This window comes from Cydia pomonella, chromosome 27, assembly GCF_033807575.1.
Source record: "Cydia pomonella isolate Wapato2018A chromosome 27, ilCydPomo1, whole genome shotgun sequence".
NCBI classification, from domain to species: Eukaryota; Metazoa; Arthropoda; class Insecta; order Lepidoptera; family Tortricidae; genus Cydia; species Cydia pomonella.
This window is the reverse complement of record NC_084729.1, coordinates 7,029,762-7,049,629: the sequence shown is the minus strand read 5'-3', so window position 1 is coordinate 7,049,629 and position 19,868 is coordinate 7,029,762. Positions and strand designations below refer to the sequence as shown.

The 19,868-nt window shown below is 38.8% G+C and overlaps 1 protein-coding gene across 1 annotated transcript; it reads right to left on the bottom strand.

Annotated features, from left to right (window-relative positions):
- Window positions 1-233: 233 nt before the first annotated feature.
- Window positions 234-18,254, bottom strand: LOC133532810 (uncharacterized). The gene is made up of 6 exons (XM_061871658.1): window positions 18,077-18,254; window positions 9,219-9,345; window positions 7,040-7,150; window positions 5,445-5,675; window positions 4,879-5,014; window positions 234-339 (listed from the first exon to the last, which is right to left on the bottom strand). The coding sequence occupies exons 1-6, from the start codon at window positions 18,108-18,110 to the stop codon at window positions 268-270; spliced, it is 711 nt and encodes a 236-aa protein (XP_061727642.1). The 5' UTR covers window positions 18,111-18,254; the 3' UTR covers window positions 234-267.
- Between the last annotated feature and the right edge of the window lie 1,614 nt (window positions 18,255-19,868).

Here is a 19,868-nt window from a genome sequence, read left to right as displayed (position 1 = left end):
ACAGACTGACATTAATATTATCGCTGGGACGGGATATTTTTCTTTATATATCGACAAATGACAAACAAAACCTATAAATTGCAAATAAATTAACGAGAATAACCCTTATTTTGGTACAAATACAGTTCATATTCTAAGTTGGATACCTAATAAGTGAGTTTTGGTTGTCACCTAACGATATATCTTCCCCGATTTCTTAAACACAATTGGGCCTCAGTAGAAAGATAAGTAGGTAATATTTCATCACAATTTATTTTATATTACATTTCAATTGTGGCGAACAGGAGTCTTGCTCGGGGCGGTAGCGATCGTACGGACCATATCCGTAAGATGTGTCACCTGCAAAGGAATATTTAATAATGTAAATAAAATAAAATACGATATTTTTGGTACCACAAGCTTTTATTGCTGACCGTACTTTTCTTTCCACATGCAACTAATACTCATCGAGAAAATTCTAACAACCCCAAACACAATTAGGTTGCATTGTTTATCACAGAGTTCCTATGAACACCTGTCTTCATCATCAGATCAGCTCGATGTGTACAATAATATTGCATTGTCACCCGACTTATATATTATATATATGTATGGAAACTTTGAGTTTGATCGGAAACCGGTAAGTGGGTCACATTTAACTTGCAAGATTTGATTACAGACAGACAGACAACGGGACAGGTGAAACTAAAGAAAAGCTTGTAAAAAAGGCCATAAGTACAGTAGAAATAATCTAATTTTGTTAAGGAAAGAGGTTATAGTAGGTTACTATAGAGACCGGGTAACGAAGGGTTGCAGGCTTAGTAAGATGTAGACTACTAGGTTAGGGATATGCGACCGGCAACCCTATTTCTCGCCGAGATTTGTAAGTTTGACAAAAGCACTGCTTTTCTCAAATTTGCGATGAAAAAAGAAATTATACTCTATTTGTTTTATTCGTAGGTTTACACAGCTAAAATTACGAATCTACTACTATTTTATGTTTGTATACCAAGACGTTGTGCCACAATATGACGTTTAAAAAAAAGGTTGTTTTACAGGCCTAGGTATGTAAGATGTAAGGCTGTATGAAATTCCTTTACATATCATCTTCACTCATCGCACGGATACCTAATTTGAAGTCATGTCAACATTTCGTTGCATGTTTGAGAAAAGTACAGAGCGTTGACAAATTAGACATGAAAAATCATAATAGTATTTTATGCAACAGTTGTATAAGAAGGGTCAAAAAAGGCGAGTGGCGTGAGTTACAATGTGAGCCGGAGCCGAAGGCGTAGGCGAACATTGTAAAGTAATACGCCACGAGAATTTTTTGACCTACTTATACAACGTTGCATACAATATTTTTCCTACGAGTCAACAAAAATAAATCTTAATTTAGGTAAACAAATTACAGCAAAAGTATATAGCCAAGACGCGCGAGCATACCTTGTTACGCGCCCGGCCCGCCCCGGGCCGCGGCCGGCCGGTCGGCGACACCTCCTCGTAACTCATGAGGCCCTGGTACTTGCTACTTGCTAAATTATTTTTTTGGACAGTTTTTTCTCAATTTTGGCCACCGTAGCCTACGGAGACTAACAAGCAACGCTAAGCGGTCTTCGTAGTCTATGGGTGTTGCTATATTACGGGTGTCACATGCGTGTTTCTGACTTATGAAGTTATTATTTTTACTATGCAACCAAATGAATATTTTGTAAGTTGGCAGCAATGCACTTAGTTTAAAACTGTATTCGTTTTGGTTTTGTTAGGTTGGTAGCCATTAATCGCAGTAACGTTATAGCTTATAAAAGCACAAGAGCTTTTATGAGGAATAGACAATATAGACTTTTCTTGAAATCTTTTATGTATGTTCTTATATTCGTGTTAATGAATGCATAAATGACAGATAACAGTAGAGGAGTAGGAAAATTATTTAATTGCATTGATACACTATAGGGGTACAATACATTGTGCTTCAGTTCTAGTATCTAGATTCAAAATTTGTACAATTTTACCTAGGTATTAGTTTAAAACATAAAAACCTACTTGCGATCAATAGTCATAGCTGTCTAAAGAGTTCAGGGGACTCAGGGGATTCCTTAACACCAGTTAATCATGCGTACATCACAAAGGCTGTCTTCAAACTCAGTGTTGCCTCTCTGGTATGTAGGTGTACCCCAACATCGCAGTTCCCAAAAGCAGACATAAGTAGGGCAGAGAAAAATATTCCGAAAAGCGTTGGTGCCAGTACACATCCTTGCCTAACACCACGGTTAACAGAGAAGGTCGACGAAGAATCGCCATCGTAGACAACGGAACCACGCATATTATCATGAAAGGCACGAATTAAGGAGAGAAGCTTTGGCTTTAGTGTTGCCAGGCGTACGATAATTATCGTACACGTACGATAATTTGGGCTCCCGGAAGATGTACGTTCCAAAGAGCATTATCGTTAGCAAAAGTACGATAATTTCAGGCCTTGGACGATGCCACCTAAAAAGTCTAGTCTATTTGAAGCAAAATGTGACACTTCCCCTCAAAAATAGGCTATAATTTGCAACTTTTGGGTGCGATTTGGACGAAAATTGCGGTTTCTTTGATTATATATTAGACATGTAAGCTTGTTTTGCTAGAAAATTTAAGGGTTAGTGCCTTTTACGACTATCAGTACTAGGTAAGGCAAAGCTAAGGGCTCTTGGCTATAACCGCGAAAATCCAAGTTCGTCAATTGCGGGCATTTTTCTCTGTCACTCTGATTACGTCTTAGTGAGGGTAAAAGAGAAAAAACCCCGCAATTTGCGAATTCCGGGGCCCCGCAAGTTGCCTACGTATTCAAGCGGCCTTCTTTTGACATGCCCAAACCACCTCAGCCGACTTTCTTGCAGCTTATCGGCGACGTCTCTCCCTTCGAGGCTACCACGGATCTGTTACTGTACATATGGTGTTACTTTCCCGCACACGTGCGGAAATGAGCACTTTCCGTGCATATGTCGAAACTTTAAGGAGCCATACGTATTGTAAAACGTTGTACGACACACATGCGAATAGGTAATTCACAACTCTTGTCGATTTAAAACACTCCCTTCGGTCGTGTTTTAATTTATCACCACTCGTTGCGAATTTCCTACTTTCTGCACTTGTATCGTAAATAACTATTATACAATCGTGATATAATAGAGAGCTTGATTATATAACTATTGAATACTATACTTTTCTACGAGTAGTCTAAAATAATACTTCTTTTTCACTATAAAACCTAAATACCGTGAGTGACCCAACGCTCGTTTAGTCTTTTCTATGGTAGCGCGGCGGCACGTGATTGGTCTTTTTTAGGGTTCCGTAGTCAACTAGGAACCCTTATAGTTTCGCCATGTCCGTCTGTCTGTCTGTCTGTCTGTCTGTCTGTCTGTCCGAGGTTTTGCTCCGTGGCCGTTAGTGCTAGAAAGCTGAAATTCGGCGTGGATATATAAATCAATAAAGATGACAAATTCGTACAATAAAATCTAAAAAAAATAATTTTTTTGAGGGTACCTCCCCTACACGTAAAGGGGGGGTGTTTTTTTTTTTGCTTCAACGCTACAGTGTGGGGTATCGTTGGAAAGGTCTTTCAAAACTAATAGGGGTCTTCAACAAACATTTTTTGATAAAGTGAATATATTCGGAGATAATCGCTCTGAAAGAAAAAAAAAATGTGTCCCCCCCCTCTATCTTTTGAACCATAGGTCCAAAAAATATGAAAAAAATCGTGGAAGTAGAGCTTAAGAAAGACATTAAATGAAAACTATAGCGGACATGATCAGTTTAGCTGTTTTTGAGTTATCGCAAAAAGTTCCCCCTTCATAGTAAAAAGACTTACTTTACCTAATTAGGTACTGATTATGCAAATTTGCCTATTTGTTTAACTCGCGTGAAAGGTACCGTTTCATCCCTTGGTTAACAATTTACTATACTTTAAGCTCCAGTTTAGCTTATTGTAACGGAATAGTAACTACGGAACCCAACACTGAGCGTGGCCCGACATGCTCTTGGCCGGTTTTTTTTTTCAGTTAACTGCAGCGTATCGAAATGAATCTTAAAGCTTAGTGGGAGCCCAAGAGCCCATACAAAAAGTACGCAATTATAGTTAGGTATACGAAATAACAGTTTTGAATGATTCACGGTTAGTTTAACTAGACTTAAATCGAATCGAATCGAAATATCGGGAGCTCAAAAACAATACAAAATGTAATCATGGTTTATATCCCGATCGATTTAAGTCTGGTATACGAAATCTTAATTCAACCATTACAGTCGACAAGTAGAAAAACGTTTTTTTAAATAAAGTTGCTCAAAAAGTGCTACTTTACGTAGCTGTTTAGCGTGCGGAAAGTTGGATTTCGCAAACTAGTGCTTTTTACATTTCCACTTGTTCCAATTCATGACTACTTTGTGAGTGTTAATGTTAGTTTCCTTTAAAAGTCGTAATCAACATAAAAACATACTGTAAAAATAATAAATATAAGCATATTTCATATTTTATTACTTACCTCTTCATCATTATAACATGTTTATTTTTTAATATTGAATATTGAAAAACCGTTCTTAATAAGTTGTCTGAATGGAACGGAATAGCTGCCGAAACGTCTGTTAAAGCAGAGGCGTTTTTTCTTACTGCAAGAATGTTTTAAGTTCGATATTGTTTTTATACAATTTAAATATACGATACACAAATAATCGTAAATAACGATACTTATGTAATAATAGTATAATATTTTATATTTACTATTGTTCCTGTCTTATAGAACATGCATAAAAAAATACTTGTTGTTTTTCTTATTTTGTCGCAACACACACGTGCGGAAATGTCATTCTCCGCACTAGCATCGAAATGTACTATTTTGCCTCTCTCTGTATCTCACTGACCTCTATAGCCAGATTGGCGATCTGCTCGTAAGCATTAACATGCTCCACTGGTCTCCAAACGTCGTACATTCTTTTCAGTGTCATCGATATGTCTATCATCACATTCATCTTATCTGCCGCGTCGCCAAACACGTATCTGGCGACAAAACACTTATTTAATATATTTTAGCAATGAGCAAAACGAGTTTTCTGCGAATGGTGACCGATTGTAATATTCTATAGATTGTCTGACAGAATGAAACGATTCTTATAAAAAATAATTATTTACATATCACTATATAATAAAGTTTAATGTTCGGTATTAAGAATCTTGAGCTTAGCGAAGGACTTGAGACTCCCGAGGTGCAAATAATTTTGGACTATCTCTAATAAACATTTAACGTGGTGGCAGTGGTGGGGATATGCTTACAAAGATATTAAATCATTGTTCAATCTTAATTTGAAGTAAAACGATTACATAGGGCAAAAAACTATTACTTTCCTCACTGCGGGCAATGATCAAAATAAAATTTTGCTCACTCTGCCCAAAAGAGTGCGCTTGTTCACTTAGAAAAAATTATAAGTACCCTAAATCAAAGCCCGTGGAGTTCTCGTAATCCGCCTTCACAAGCTCCGCCCTCTTGATCTTCAAGTCGCTATCCTTCACCGACTCATACATGAGCCGGAACAGCTTCATTTTCATGACGTCATCATCGTCCTTGCTGATGCCGAAGAGAGACTCGTTGAAATCGCGGGTGCTGAGTAGAGTGCTAGCGAGGGAGCGCGCTTTGCGGATGTGATGCTGTTTTGTGGAGGAACTGAAACGATGAGCAAAATTGATGTTTGCTCTTCGGGGTTATATTGAGAACTGAGCAAAAAAAGGTTTCAAATGCGAGAGGCAAACGAATATAATTACTTTTTTTACCACGTCGGTGCAAACAAGCATACGGCCCGCCTGTGGGAAGCAGTCACCGTATTACATGCGCGTTGTCGACCCTTTAAAAACCTGTATACTCCTTTTTTGAAGAACCCCATACTGTAGATCCTCGGGAAAACCTCGGCAGGGAGCCAATTCGCGGGAGGAAATTCCTTTTAAAGCGCATAGTACGCAACCATTTAGGTTCTAGGGTGTGAGGATGAATACCCTGCCGACGGCAAGCCGTGCAGTGATAGACAGCGGCCGTTGGCATCATGTCAAACAATTCTTTAGAGCACAGCCCATTGTACAACACACACAAGGATGAAAAGTGTCTTTTTAGACTTAAAGGTTCAATACCGCTTTGATTACAAGGTTAATACGAGCCATGGACGTCGCCAAGGTGGGGCAGGGGGCGTAGCTGTTCGCCTAGAGAACAAAATTTCAGACGAAATGTGTCCCATGCTTCTAAGACTTTCGCCCTTCAGGTCTATAGAAATAATCCTTCTTTTTACAATCCAATCGTCAGAATGTGTCGTGAATACAATGATTTGTTATTCAAAAGTAGAGAAATTGACATTTTCGACTCACAGCTGGCAGTATTTAGAAAGCAGGTTGTTAAATTAAGCAATTTGATGGTTATTAGAGTACTAGGTCAATACTATCTATACACGAAAAATAAAACGAAATTAATCACTGAATAGTTGGTTCTACCAATTACTTAACTTAAGCAATGACTCAAATTTGCATTCCACTACTTTGTCACTCTAGAGAACAAAATGCGACTTTGCAATTTGATTGTAAATAATAAAGATAATCTACGCTACTATACTATAACTAAATTGTATGTTGTACAATAAAGAGTTGTGTGTTGTATATTGTATGGAAACTAAACATTTTTTATACTACGTCGGTGGCAAACAAGCATACGGCCCGCCTGATGGTAAGCAGTCTCCGTAGCCTATGTACGCCTGCAACTCCAGAGGAGTTACATGCGCGTTGCCGACCCTAAACCCGCCCCCCCTCGATGAGCTCTGGCAACCTTACTCACCGGCAGGAACACAACACTATGAGTAGGGTCTAGTGTTATTTGGCTGCTGTTTTCTGTAAGGTGGAGGTACTTCCCCAGTTGGGCTCTGCTCTAGATCTGGAATGACATCCACTGGCTGTGCCCTACCACACAAAGCCAGATGACATTCACAATGCCCATACCTCTCTTTTGGACGTAGTTTAAGGACGTACCCGGGTCCAAAAACATTGACGTACCTCAAGAGTTCTTCCAGGGTTAGAGAACCATTCCTTTCGAGCCTTCTCGATACCTCGGGAATAGACCTCGCCTTTCTTACGCCCCACAGTTGTTGAAGCGATGATCTTAAACTAAAACAAATTCCTTTATTAAAACCCTTTACAGCAGAACTAGCATAACACGAAAGTAGAGGACCGGTGCGATATCGCCTTTTTTAGGGTTCCGTAGCCAAATGGCAAAAAACGGAACCCTTATAGATTCGTCATGTCCGTCTGTCTGTCCGATTCTGTCACAGCCACTTTTTTCCGAAACTATAAAAGCTATACTGTTCAAACTTGGTAAGTAGATGTATTCTATGAACTGCATTATGATGTTTACACAAAAATAGAAAAAAAACAATAAATTTTGGGGGTTCCCCATACTTAGAACTGAAACTCAAAAAATATTTTTTCATCAAACCCATACGTCTGGGATATCTATGGATAGGTCTTTAAAAATGATATTATAAATAAATAAATAAATAAATATTATAGGACATTATTACACAATTGACTAAGTCCCACAGTAAGCCCAATAAGGCTTGTGTTGAGGGTACTTAGACAACGATATATATTGAGGTTTCTAATATCATTTTTTTCTAAACTGAATAGTTTGCGCGAGAGACACTTCCAAAGTGGTAAAAAGTGTGTCCCCCCCCCCGTAACTTCTAAATGAACAGAATGAAAAATCTAAAAAAAATATATGATATACATTGCAATGCAAACTTCCACCGAAAATTGGTTCGAACGAGATCTAGTAAGTAGTTTTTTTTTAATACGTCATAAAAATTAAAAAAAAAATTTTTTCATCAAACCCATACGTGTGGTGTATCTAAGGATAGGTCTTCAAAAATGATATTTAGGTTTCTAATATCATTTTTTTCTAAACTGAATAGTTTGCGCGAGAGACACTTCCAAAGTGAAAAAAAGTGTGTCCCCCCCCTGTAACTTCTAAAATAACGGAATGAAAAATCTAAAAAAATATATGATATACATTACCATGCAAACTTCCAACGAAAATTGGTTTGAACCAGATCTAGTAAGTAGTTTTTTTAATACGTCATAAATGGTACGGTACCCTTCATGGGCGAGTCCGACTCGCACTTGGCCGCTTTTTTTTACAAACGTAGTCCTCAGTTTCCCTTCTGGATATTTACAATATTGAAAATATTTTGACACAATTTGTTGTATATTAACCGCAGCCCTTACACGTGTTGGAAGCCGGTGTTGCTCGAAGATTAGATTTAAAAATTTGTATGAAATCTGTTTTATGATCCTAATTTTTACAATAATCAAAAAATCGAAAATGTCAAACGTACAATAGCCATACATTTGACATGGCCCTCCCCCGCAAAAATCAGTTTTTTACAGAAAATTACAGACGCCTCCAGTTGTTAAATCCTCCATAGGAAGCGACTCAGAAGCGCGTTCTCGTTGATTTCTAAATCACCATTTTTACCATGGATCATCATACCATGCTCCGTTTTAAAAATAGTGCAAAGCGAGACATGTCGTCCTTCCGTATCAATCCCACCGACTGGGAAAAGGAGGCTGAAGATCGCAACCACTGGAGAAAACCCTGGATGAGGGAGTGACACGATGAAGCATGGTTTAACCTTCTTTTTTTTTTATACTACGTCGGTGGCAAACAAGCATACGGCCCGCCTGATGGTAAGCAGTCTCCGTAGCCTATGTACGCCTGCAACTCCAGAAGAGTTACATGCGCGTTGTCGACCCTAACCCCCTCCCCCCCTCGTTGAACTCTGGCAACCTTACTCACCGGCAGGAACACAACATTATGGGTAGGGTCTAGTGTTATTTGGCTGCTGTTTTCTGTAAGGTGGAGGTACTTCCCCAGTTGGGCTCTGCTCTAGATCTGGAATGACATCCACTGGCTGTGCCCTACCACACAAAGCGAGATGACATTCACAATGCCCATACCTCTCTTATGGACGTAGTTTAAGGACGTACCCGGGTCCCTTCTTCACACTAGGAGTGAATTGAGACATCAGCGGCGTCTCCCACCATCACCGAGCATGACATTCTCCTGCCAGCTATGCCGTCACGGCTGCCGCTCTCGCATGGATTTACTAGTCATTTGCGTAAGTGTCGCAATCTTATGGACGCTGTTTAATTCCACCATATTATTGATTGATCATACCTGCTGTTTAAGCTCTCAGGTTTGACAAGGGTGATGTAATCCAGGAACATGGGCTTGGTGGTCCAGCTCAGCTCGGCTAAGATCTTCTGGATATCTGAGTCCAGTCCCAAACAGTGGAACGCAACACCTGGCAAAATACATAATAAACAGATCTCAAAGTAATGTTATGCTTATTTATAAAAATCAATACGTTGAAATATACACAATAGTTATTTTCAACACACTTGCTCAAAACGGCTATTTTATTCCACCGATTTTTGGCTCATAATCCTAGATATTAAACACGCGTGGTTTTTCAGTATATTATAACACTCGTGCTTTTTCATTATATTATCCGACTGAGTTAAAAAGGTTACTGATTGCTAATAATATGTATGGAAACGGAGCCTTTTTAAATTGGTGAGTAGATTTTACAACGTGGACTGGCGGGGCCAGCGGCAGGGCGAGGGGCGGCAGGCAGTATTACAGATGCTAGGCTGCATACTAATCGATTTAACAATTAAAATTTGATTAATATGAAAGTTTCTTTTTTTCTCGCAATTAAGTGTGTTTAAAAACGTCGTATGAAACGCATGTGCTATGGTCATTAAGCACGCTTGAAGCTCGCGCGCACAATATCGCCTCGTGTGTAATGACCGACTTAGCACACTTGTATCACAATATACTATTACGATACAAGTGCAGAAAATAGGAAATTCGCAACGACTGGTGATAATAAATTAAAACACGACCGGAGGGAGTGTTTTAAATCGACACGAGTTGAGTAATAACTGCTTGTCGACGCTCAAGGTACCAAAGGCATAGCGCAAGTCACAGCTCTTCTCAAGCCCGGAAAGGATCCATCGGAGGCAAAAAGTTACCGACCCATTTCCCTGCTATGCCACACCTATAAGTTGTTTGAATGTCTGCTTCTAAATCGCCTTGTTACTGTCATTAATCCGCTCCTAATCCCAGGGCATGCTGGTTTCCGGCCGGGAATGACTGCACCAACCAAACACTGAACCTCACACAGCACATAGAAGACGGTTTCGAGCTCGGCTTGGTAACGGGCGTATAGTCTTCGTGGACTAAACGGCTGCCAATGATACAGTGAACCTGCATTGACTGCTCTCTAAGGTTGGCGGTATGACCAAAGAGAATTCAGAAGACCAAGAGTGCACACTCTATACAACAGTTTTGTTACCAAAAATACTATTATTTTCGTAGTCTACATCTAGCGTCAAGTAGCGGAACTCTCAGTACTGCTTCACGACAATAGTTGTGGTAGCAAACAAAAGTGTAATGCTCAACTATTTTCAGCTAATGTTATAACCAGAGTAAGAGTAGGAGTTGAAAATTGAGTTCCCATGTCCATTGAGGAAATTGAGAGAGATGGAGCGGCTCATCTAAAGTATTTGGAATGTTTTACAACAGGCCTGTCATTGACGATACTCAGGTTGAGGAAAGTTTTGCTAGATCAATTTTATCTCTGATCGAGTGAATATAAATGATTTTTCTGAATTGGCATAGATTATAAATAAATCAAAATTTGATTTCTTGTATCATTTATTTTATTTAACACTCTGAACATCTACAAGTTATAATAATCTCTCGGAAGAACAAGTGAAGTATAATTTACGAAGGCGCCTACATAAATTCGTTTTTAACGGATTCTCTAAATATTGTGACAACGGCCGTACCAGAACACTACTACAAGTTATAATAATCTCTCGGAAGAACAAGCTCGTATAATTACTATTGAACTTTCTTAAGGTAAGTGTCTTTTAATAGTTAGTAGTACTAGTAGTACTCGTAGTTTAGGTCGGTAGTGGTGGGTGCAGTCGTGGTCGTCGTAGTCGTAGTGTTAGTTGTAGTCGGTGTGATGCCGAACGGGTAGAACTCTCGTTTGTCCAATACTTGGGCTGAAAAAACAAAAACAAACTTTATTACTCATATAATTTTCAGCAGATAAATTCTAAACTCTTCTTCTTCTTCCTCCTGCCCTTATGCCACGTTATGTGGGGTCGGCACAATATGTTCTTCTCTTCCATTCTCCTCTATCTTTCGTCACCTCAGCACTCACTCCTTTCTTTCTCATATCCTCTTTCACACAATCCATCCATCGTTTTTTGGGTCTACCATCCGCTCTCCGTCCATCAACATTCATTCCTAACATTCTTTTTCCTATATGGCATTCATCCCTCCTCATTAAATGCCCATACCACGCTAACCTACCACTCCTTATCTTCTCCGCTACCGGTGCTACTTTCAAACTTCCCCTTATATACTCATTCTTAATCCGATCCTTTCTCGTCACTCCACACATCCATCTCAACATTCTCATTTCCGCTGCGTGCACTCTTCTTTCATCCGTCACTTTCGTCGCCCAGCATTCTGATCCATACATTACAACAGGTCTCACGATCGTCCTGTAGATTTTCTCCTTAAGTTTAAGATAAATTCTAAACTAACTAACTAAAATAACTAACCTAAAAACTAATTGCACTACAAAATATATTAAAACGGTGTCACTCACGCATTTTAAGTCGAAAACGCTCAACATGTTTCACTCCGTCCTCCATCGTCGCCTGCGCCGGTCCGTCAGCGTAAGCTCCTAACAAAACTCCTCGGCGCGGAGTGAAACATATCGAGCGTTGTCGACTTATAATTAGTGAGTGACCCGTTTTAATATATTTAATATGTCTATCTCACGGAAGTTTTGTTATTAACATCACACAACAAAATATCTAAAGCAAACCAAAACTTTTTGACGGACATTTTTTTTTTTGGAAAACGATTTGTAAAATCCCTTCCCATCAGGCACGTTGGTTTAGGCATCCGTAGGATGTCCGGTGTATCTTTGTCAGATTTTTTGTCGTCAGTACATAGTTCGTTGGGTCTCACACGGAAAATTCTTTGAACAAAGTATGAGCTCTCTGGAAGACATCCCTGAACATCCAGACTCACAAAGAAATGGGGACGACCCAGTATGCAAATTGGCTTTAGCCACCCTTCTCGACCAGCGCGGCGCTGCGGAAAGAGCTAGAATCTTGGCAGCAGGCACTAAAGAGGCAGGGCTCCACACGCATCCATCCCCTAAAATCTGAACTTTTTGAGAGCACCCCAACACGCTCCGGCCGGCTCTCTATTTGCAAGATATCCCAGTGAAGTTTCTCGATCTCCTGCAGATGCAGGGCGTGGTCCCTAGTGCGAATGGGCTTGTCCAAGTCTTACTAAGTCTACCTATCTATCTTTGAAGTTACTTACGTCGGATCTTATATTTCTTCTCCACCTCATGCAGCATGTTGGTGAGATGCAAGATATCCCAGTGAAGTTTCTCGATCTTCTGCAGATGCAGAATGTGATCCCTAGTGCGAATGGCCTTGCCCATCAACATACTTGCGTTGTATAAGTCTACCATCTTTCGGTAGCGCTCCTGAAAGAAAGAATAGGAAATAGTCGTATCTAAGTACCTGAACATAATAAAAAAATTAGGAATGTTTTCTTATTACAAAATGTCATTAAAAACAAAACTACAAGAATTTAGCCTTATTTTGCATGGGGTAATTCGACCCCTTACCGCATTGAACGTGTTAACGTGTTAACAAAAAGTCTAATGCTTAACGATTTTCCGTTAATATTATAACCAGAGTAACCGGAACTCTATTTTCAACTCCTACGCTTACTCTAATTATAATATTAGCTGAAAATCGTTGAGCATTAGACTTTTTGTTTGCCGCGATATCTATTGTCGAGTAGCAGTACTGAGAGTTCCGCTACTCGATGCTAGAGGTCGACTGCGAATATAATAATCATTATGGTACCAAATTGATGTATGGAGTGAGCACTCTATTACTTCTTATTTCTCTATGGCTTACACAAACACAAATGTTAAAAAAAAAACAACAATATTCCACAATAAAAATATAACATTGTGCAACGAGGGGGGGTAAGTGAAATATATTCACGACAGCCGCAGGGTGGAATGAATAAAAGACTCGAGTAACAATATTCTTACCGCTATTACTACGAATGTAATCATATTAGAATAGTATCCCCAGGTAGGTTTAAGAAAATGGTTTCTAACATATATATATATTGTCATTCAAGTTACTTTTTGAATTATGTCCCATTTCTAGACAATAAATAATTGATTTAACATAAGCTACCTATTACGTTGTATGTATAACCTGTTTAATAATTTAAGGTCAAGGTCATCCATGTACAGAGATGACTTCACCCTCTCTCTGAAGCCGGCAACCTAGTCCCAAATCCTCTAGTAGAGTGCTGAGGTGATTTAGAGCTAGGCAGAACCACACGGAACTCAGACTATCACTATCCACTATCTACTCAATCCTTATAAAATCCTGCGGGCCAGGGTGGTCATCGCCACCTCCTGGTTGACGAAGGACTGTGGTCCACTGCCTCTTACACGCGCTTGAGAAGGCTCTTAAAGCTGTATCAACTTTATAGAGCTCTAAGACCTTCTCTAGCCATGAATGAGGCACCGAATCATAGGCCTTCTTGTAGTCAATTTAAGCGGCTGAGAGGGTCCCCTTGTTCCGCCGCATTTGTTGGCAGATGGTCATGTGTATGAGCTCTTTAGTACCACGGGACCCAGCCCTACATCCATTTTGAGCGGAGGCCAAAATATTGTTTACGACAATGTGCACGTTGATTTTTGCTCTCAAAATGGATGTAAAGAGCTTGTAGAGTATAGGCAAGCACGTGATGGATCTGTAGTTCTTCGCTTCCATGGTACTACCGAACTTATAGAGCAGAAAGGTAACACCAGTTGTTAAGGAAGATGGGAGAGAACCAAGCTCGTGGACTTATAGAAATTGTGCTGCCAAGCACGAGTGCCAGCATCGGAACCATTTTAACCAGAAGTTGTGCAATCCATCCGGTCCAGGACTTTTTCAGTCATGGGCCGTGCGGATGTCACAACTTACGTCATCGGGGCCGATGGTGACTGCCCCCATTTGATAGACTCGCATTCACGCTCCACAACGCTCGTCCAGCCCCCCTCGGTGTGTCCAACAGTATTCATATTATTATTTGCTATACAACTGACGATCTTTTTGTGATTATTTTTAAGTAGAAATAGAAATAACGTCTAATTTCCAATTAGAAAAAAATATATCTAATCTAACCTATTACCTCGCTGGTCCTGACAAGGAAGCCGATCTCATAGGGTGCGTTGCCACGCAGCATCTGCCTCTGCAAGGTCAATTTCCACAGCTCTAGCTGCGTGTGCAGCAGCACGTCCTTCGTGGCCGATATCATGTACCGCACGGCTGGCTCCTCGTCAAATAATAAGTTCGGCAACACCGTGTCTGAAATGGTAATCAATTTCTAGGCATAGAACTTAAGAGGGAAGTATCAGCACGTGGTCGTCATACAAAAAGAGAAAACGTTTTTTCACTTCTAAATATTCAAATGAGATCTAAATGTTCCGTTCTCCATGATTTTTAGTATGTTAATGACACAATGAAAAACTAGGTTTATAGATTTTCCTTTTTTTTTTTCGAAAGCGATCGACATCAAAATCAAAGTGATTTGTCAAGATTTAGTGGAAAACATTTTTTTCCGAAATGGAGTTTCATAGAAATAAGTTTATGGCAAAAATTTCATTTTTGGTACAAGCTTTTATCGCTGACTGTACTTTTCTTTCCACAGGCAACTAATACTCATCGAGCAAATTCTAAAAACCCCAAACACAATTAGGTTGCGTTGTTTTATCACAGAGTTCCTATGTCCACCTCAGATCAGCTCGATGGTACCATAATATTGCATTGTCACCCGACTTACATATGTATGCAAATATTCAGCTCAATCAGAAACCGGGAAGTGGGTCAAATTTAACTTGCAAGATTTGATTACAAACAGACAACGGTCAGGTGAAAGTAAATAAAATCTTGTAAAAGTACCGTTATTTCGTTAGATTAAAAAAAATATTCTTCCCTCTTAAAGTGTAATAAATAATGTCATGTGGCGACTAACATAATCCACAGAGTAAGCCAGAGCATCTTATAATACTTATAGCCAAAGTGTAGTCTAGAGTCAGACCAAGCTAAGTTGGCAGCGATTTTGATAGCCCAGTGTTGGCCGAAACGTTAATGCAATTAAAATTTATTGGCCACTAACCATTATAAATTGAACCGTAAATTGTAACCGTCCGTTACGGTTCAATTTATAATGGTTAATGGTTAATTCCAATTAACATTCGGCCAACACTGGCCCAGCCTGTGTAATTGTTTAGTAAACGTCACAATATCTCAGACGTTTGACGTTTAAAATAACACTGGCGCTGTCTCGGCTATCAACATCGCTGCTAACTTATCTTGTTTTGACTAACACGTGAAAAGTTGCTAAATTGTGTGAGCAAATTATAAAAAAAAATCTTAATCAAATATTGCTAAATTTTGCATTTACATAGCTGTATGTAGAAAAGGATTATAAACTACATATGTTGTTGTTGTCTATGTACCTACTTTAAAAGAATAGTTGTGTTGCAAAATTTTTGATCTTACGATAACACCTGTTAGGTTAGGTACAGCCACTCGGTCACTCATTTTATTTATACACTTTGACCTGAATTATACATATTTATGATCTTGAATGTAGGTACTTAACCCTTTGAACGCTTTATGCCATAAACACAAGCATCACTCAAACGCCACGGTCCCGGGCGCAAGGGAGCTAATGTATTACTCGAAAGTGTGAAGGTTACTTTGACAGCGTCCGCCATAACACCTATAATAGGGTTGTTTCCAATTTTATGAAACGCTCGTATTACGTTCTATATTAACTAAAAGTTGCCCTAAAATTCAACTTTTATACTAAAAACTGCTTTAAATATGTTAAATTAACAAAATATATTTTGACAAATGCTTTCGCGCCCAAAACGCTCTTTGAAAATTGTGTGACGTCACAGTTTACGGTTTGACACATAACTACATACGCACGTAGAAGATACGAACTGTCAACTGACATTTGTCATTTGTTGTTTATCGCCTAACTATCAACAGTGTCAATCCGAGAGTTGTGACGTCATCAGAATCTTCAATCACGTTTCGAGTTTGGTCACGTGACGTGTGCCAAAAGATATTTTAAATTCAATATTTACAAAAATATGGTCATTACAGGTCCCCTAAAAATACTTTAACATGTTCTTATATTCCAAAAGAATTTATTAGGATACAATTCTGCCCTAAGATTTGTAGATGGAAACAACCCTATTGTCCTTGGACACGACTAACGACGACCTTAGGTGTTCTTGGCGTCCAAAAGGTTAAACAAACTACTAGTTTTTGAGAAAAGTGGCAACATTGGTTTGCACAAACATCCTCTCACCCCAAACGCATATACCGTCTCCGTTCCGTCGTGGGTAAAAAGGTAAACGCAACAGGATTTGCTTAGAACATGAAGAAAAAGTAAGCTGTTTGTGCCCTGGCTTTCCAACGGATACGATTCATCACACCACATAGACTTTATAAGAAATAAGAAAAATGAAAGAAATATGTAAGCGACAATCAAGAAGTAAAATGAAAATTGCTTACTTTTTCTTGCCAGCTCCGTCCAGGATCCGATTCACAATATTCTTGTCTTGTACACAACACAATCACAGTTTTATTTTTTATTTAGGTTTAGTTTTAGTTGCCTTATTTTATAAGTATCTTGTACGTAGTTGTTTTATACAAATTTATTAGAAAATAAAATATATGTACTGATAAAAATCACAGTTTTAGTCATTGTCAAACATTTGAGGTGCAGCCTGTGGGTGAAATTTCACAAAGGGCCTACAATACAATACGTGTACAATACCACAACGTCCTCAGCATGTTATTGAGGCTGCTGAAGCACTGCAGTGCATCTGGCATGGTTGCCGAAGCGAGGACGGATGACTTTTTTGGCGGTAGGCGAAAAAGAATAGCCTCACTGCTGAAACGTATGCGCGACAGGTGCAACAGCATGCTGAGGTGTATGGCCGAGCGTCTTGACTACCCGCTTATATAAAATATAGGGTCGATGTAAGTATAGGGAGGGACAAGTAGCCCAAAAGTATTTGTAAGTAGTTTTGTCTTAGTTTTTATCCTTGTTTTATTAAATTTTTTAACAATTTGCATTTTATTTTCTTTTTGTTCGTAACGTAAGCTTGCTTGCTTGTAAGGCGTGTATTGTTTTTTTTTGTAAATATTAAAAAATATATTAAAATTTGTTTGCAAACAAGTTAACAATCCGTACAGCCGAATTTGTTCAAATAAAGAATGACTCGCGCACGAACGGCCGGGGCCCGGCTGATGCATGATGTGACCAACCATTGACATATATGATCTGCACCGTGTTTGATGGCATAGAGTGTGGAAGTGTTATTTTAAACGTCTGACAACCGGTCTGCCCTAGTGGGTAGTGAGTGTAGTGACCCTGCCTATGAAGCCGATGGTCCCGGGTTCAAATCCTGGTAAGGGCATTTATTCGTGTGATGAGCATGGATATTTGTTCCTGAGTCATGGGTGTGTTCTATGTATTTAAGTATTTATAAATATTTATATATTATATATATCGTTGTCTAAGTACCCTCAACACAAGCCTTATTGAGCTTACTGTGGGACTTAGTCAATTTATGTAACCATGTCCTATAATATTTATTATTTATTTATTTGAAACGTCATAATTTCATAAAAATTTGAGAATTTTCGCATCTTTGTGATCTTACATAAGAATTATGAAAACTCCCTCCCATTCGCTTGTAAGAAAAAATAAGACATGTTTGAACCCCCCCCCCCCCTCCCCCGTCTAAATCGGCTTACGTAATAAATGAATGGTTCCTTATATAAAATTAAATCAAAAGTATAGTAAATACAAATGTGACATACATATTAAAAAGAAAAGGACAATTGTTCGCTTCATTTTTCTTCTTTTCCGATTAACAAATATTTCTTCCCATTAGAACAGCTCACTGCTTTTTGATAACAAAGTAGTGAATTGGAAATCAATTAAAAAACTTAATCACATTTTTATAACACCTTTAATTAAAATACATTGGGTTTTATAATTATTATTTTTGGTCATAAAACGAAATTGATTAAGGTAAAATGAGACAAAACTCGAACTCATCAACATTGTCATGAACTTGTCAAAAACAATTGACTGCCCCTTAACAAAGTCCGATATCAAAGACGTTTATAGGGTCCGTGCTAAGCCTGGTGGCCCTCAAGCAACCGCCATTATAGTTGAAACCTCCTCTATTATCTTAAAAAATGATGTCCTGAAATCATGTAAACTTTTCAACGCCAAATATAAAGAAAAACTTCGTGCCAAACACCTAGGCCTGCGTAGCTCAGAAGAGACCCCCGTGTTCGTTTCGGAGCAGCTGACGCCTAGGGCGGCCCGGCTGTACTTCTTAGCCCGGGAGCTCAAACGGCAACAACAGTACAAGTACTGCTGGACGGCGTACGGCAACATTTACCTAAAAAAGGATGACAACGCGAACATCGTACATGTAACAAGTGAGGCTCAAATCACCTCTTTATCAAATCAAAAATGACTATGTTATGTTTCACATGTAATTATGTTTTCAAAATGTTTGTTCTACTCCGCCAGAGAAAAAAAGAAAAATAATTCCTTTTATATAAAAGCGGTAAAACTTAGATTAAGTTTAGTTAACTTCCCCTATTATAATATAACTGCTGTTACTACCAGCTCACTCACTCACTTTTACACTAATCAAATAAACACACACACACTTATGATAAACTCAAATAAAACAAGCACATACATACACCTCAGCAAAGCCATGCTGTTCTTTCAACCGACTGGTTCATGCCATAAAAGTAGCCTATTATTATTATTGACATTTATTATGGTGACTTATAACTCTAGTCCAATCAAAATATGACTTGCAACACAAATATTTTAAATGAAATAGACGAAGTGGAAGTTGCGGTTTCTATGCAGTGTGACATCCAGGACTTACATAAACACGTACCATATGAAAATTCCAATTTAGCGATCTGCTCACAAAATATTAGGAGTGTGTATAGGAACCTAGATGACCTCATGTTGAACCTATCTGAACTTAATCATACGGTCGACATTATTATACTCTCGGAATGTCACCTAAACCAATATAAACCAATTCCCCAAATCGATTCTTACTCTACTATATCCACAGTCAATAACGTAAATCAATGTGATGGAGTGGTGGCCTATGTGAAAACTCAACTTAACGCTCAAGCTATAGAGATCAAAATAGAACAAGCTACATGCATACAGATAAAACTTAAAAATATTGTCATACTAGGTATATATCGAAGTCCCTCAAACTGTAACGCAATGGACTTTATCAACTCATTGAGTAATCATCTTGAAAAACTGACAACATTTAGCAACATTATTATCACGGGGGACATAAATATTAACCTCATTCCTAAACAGCACGAGTCAAATTATGAAATATCTAACAGATCTAGCTATCTAAATATGCTGTCATCCCATGGTATCCTACCTGGGCACACTTTACCTACCAGACAAGGCAGTTGCCTGGACCACTTTATGCTGAAAATACAATCCCAAAAATCCACTGCATATGTCACTATTCTTAACACTTCTGTCACCGACCATTTAACACTTCACTTAACGCTAACGTACAATAAACCTAATGAACGA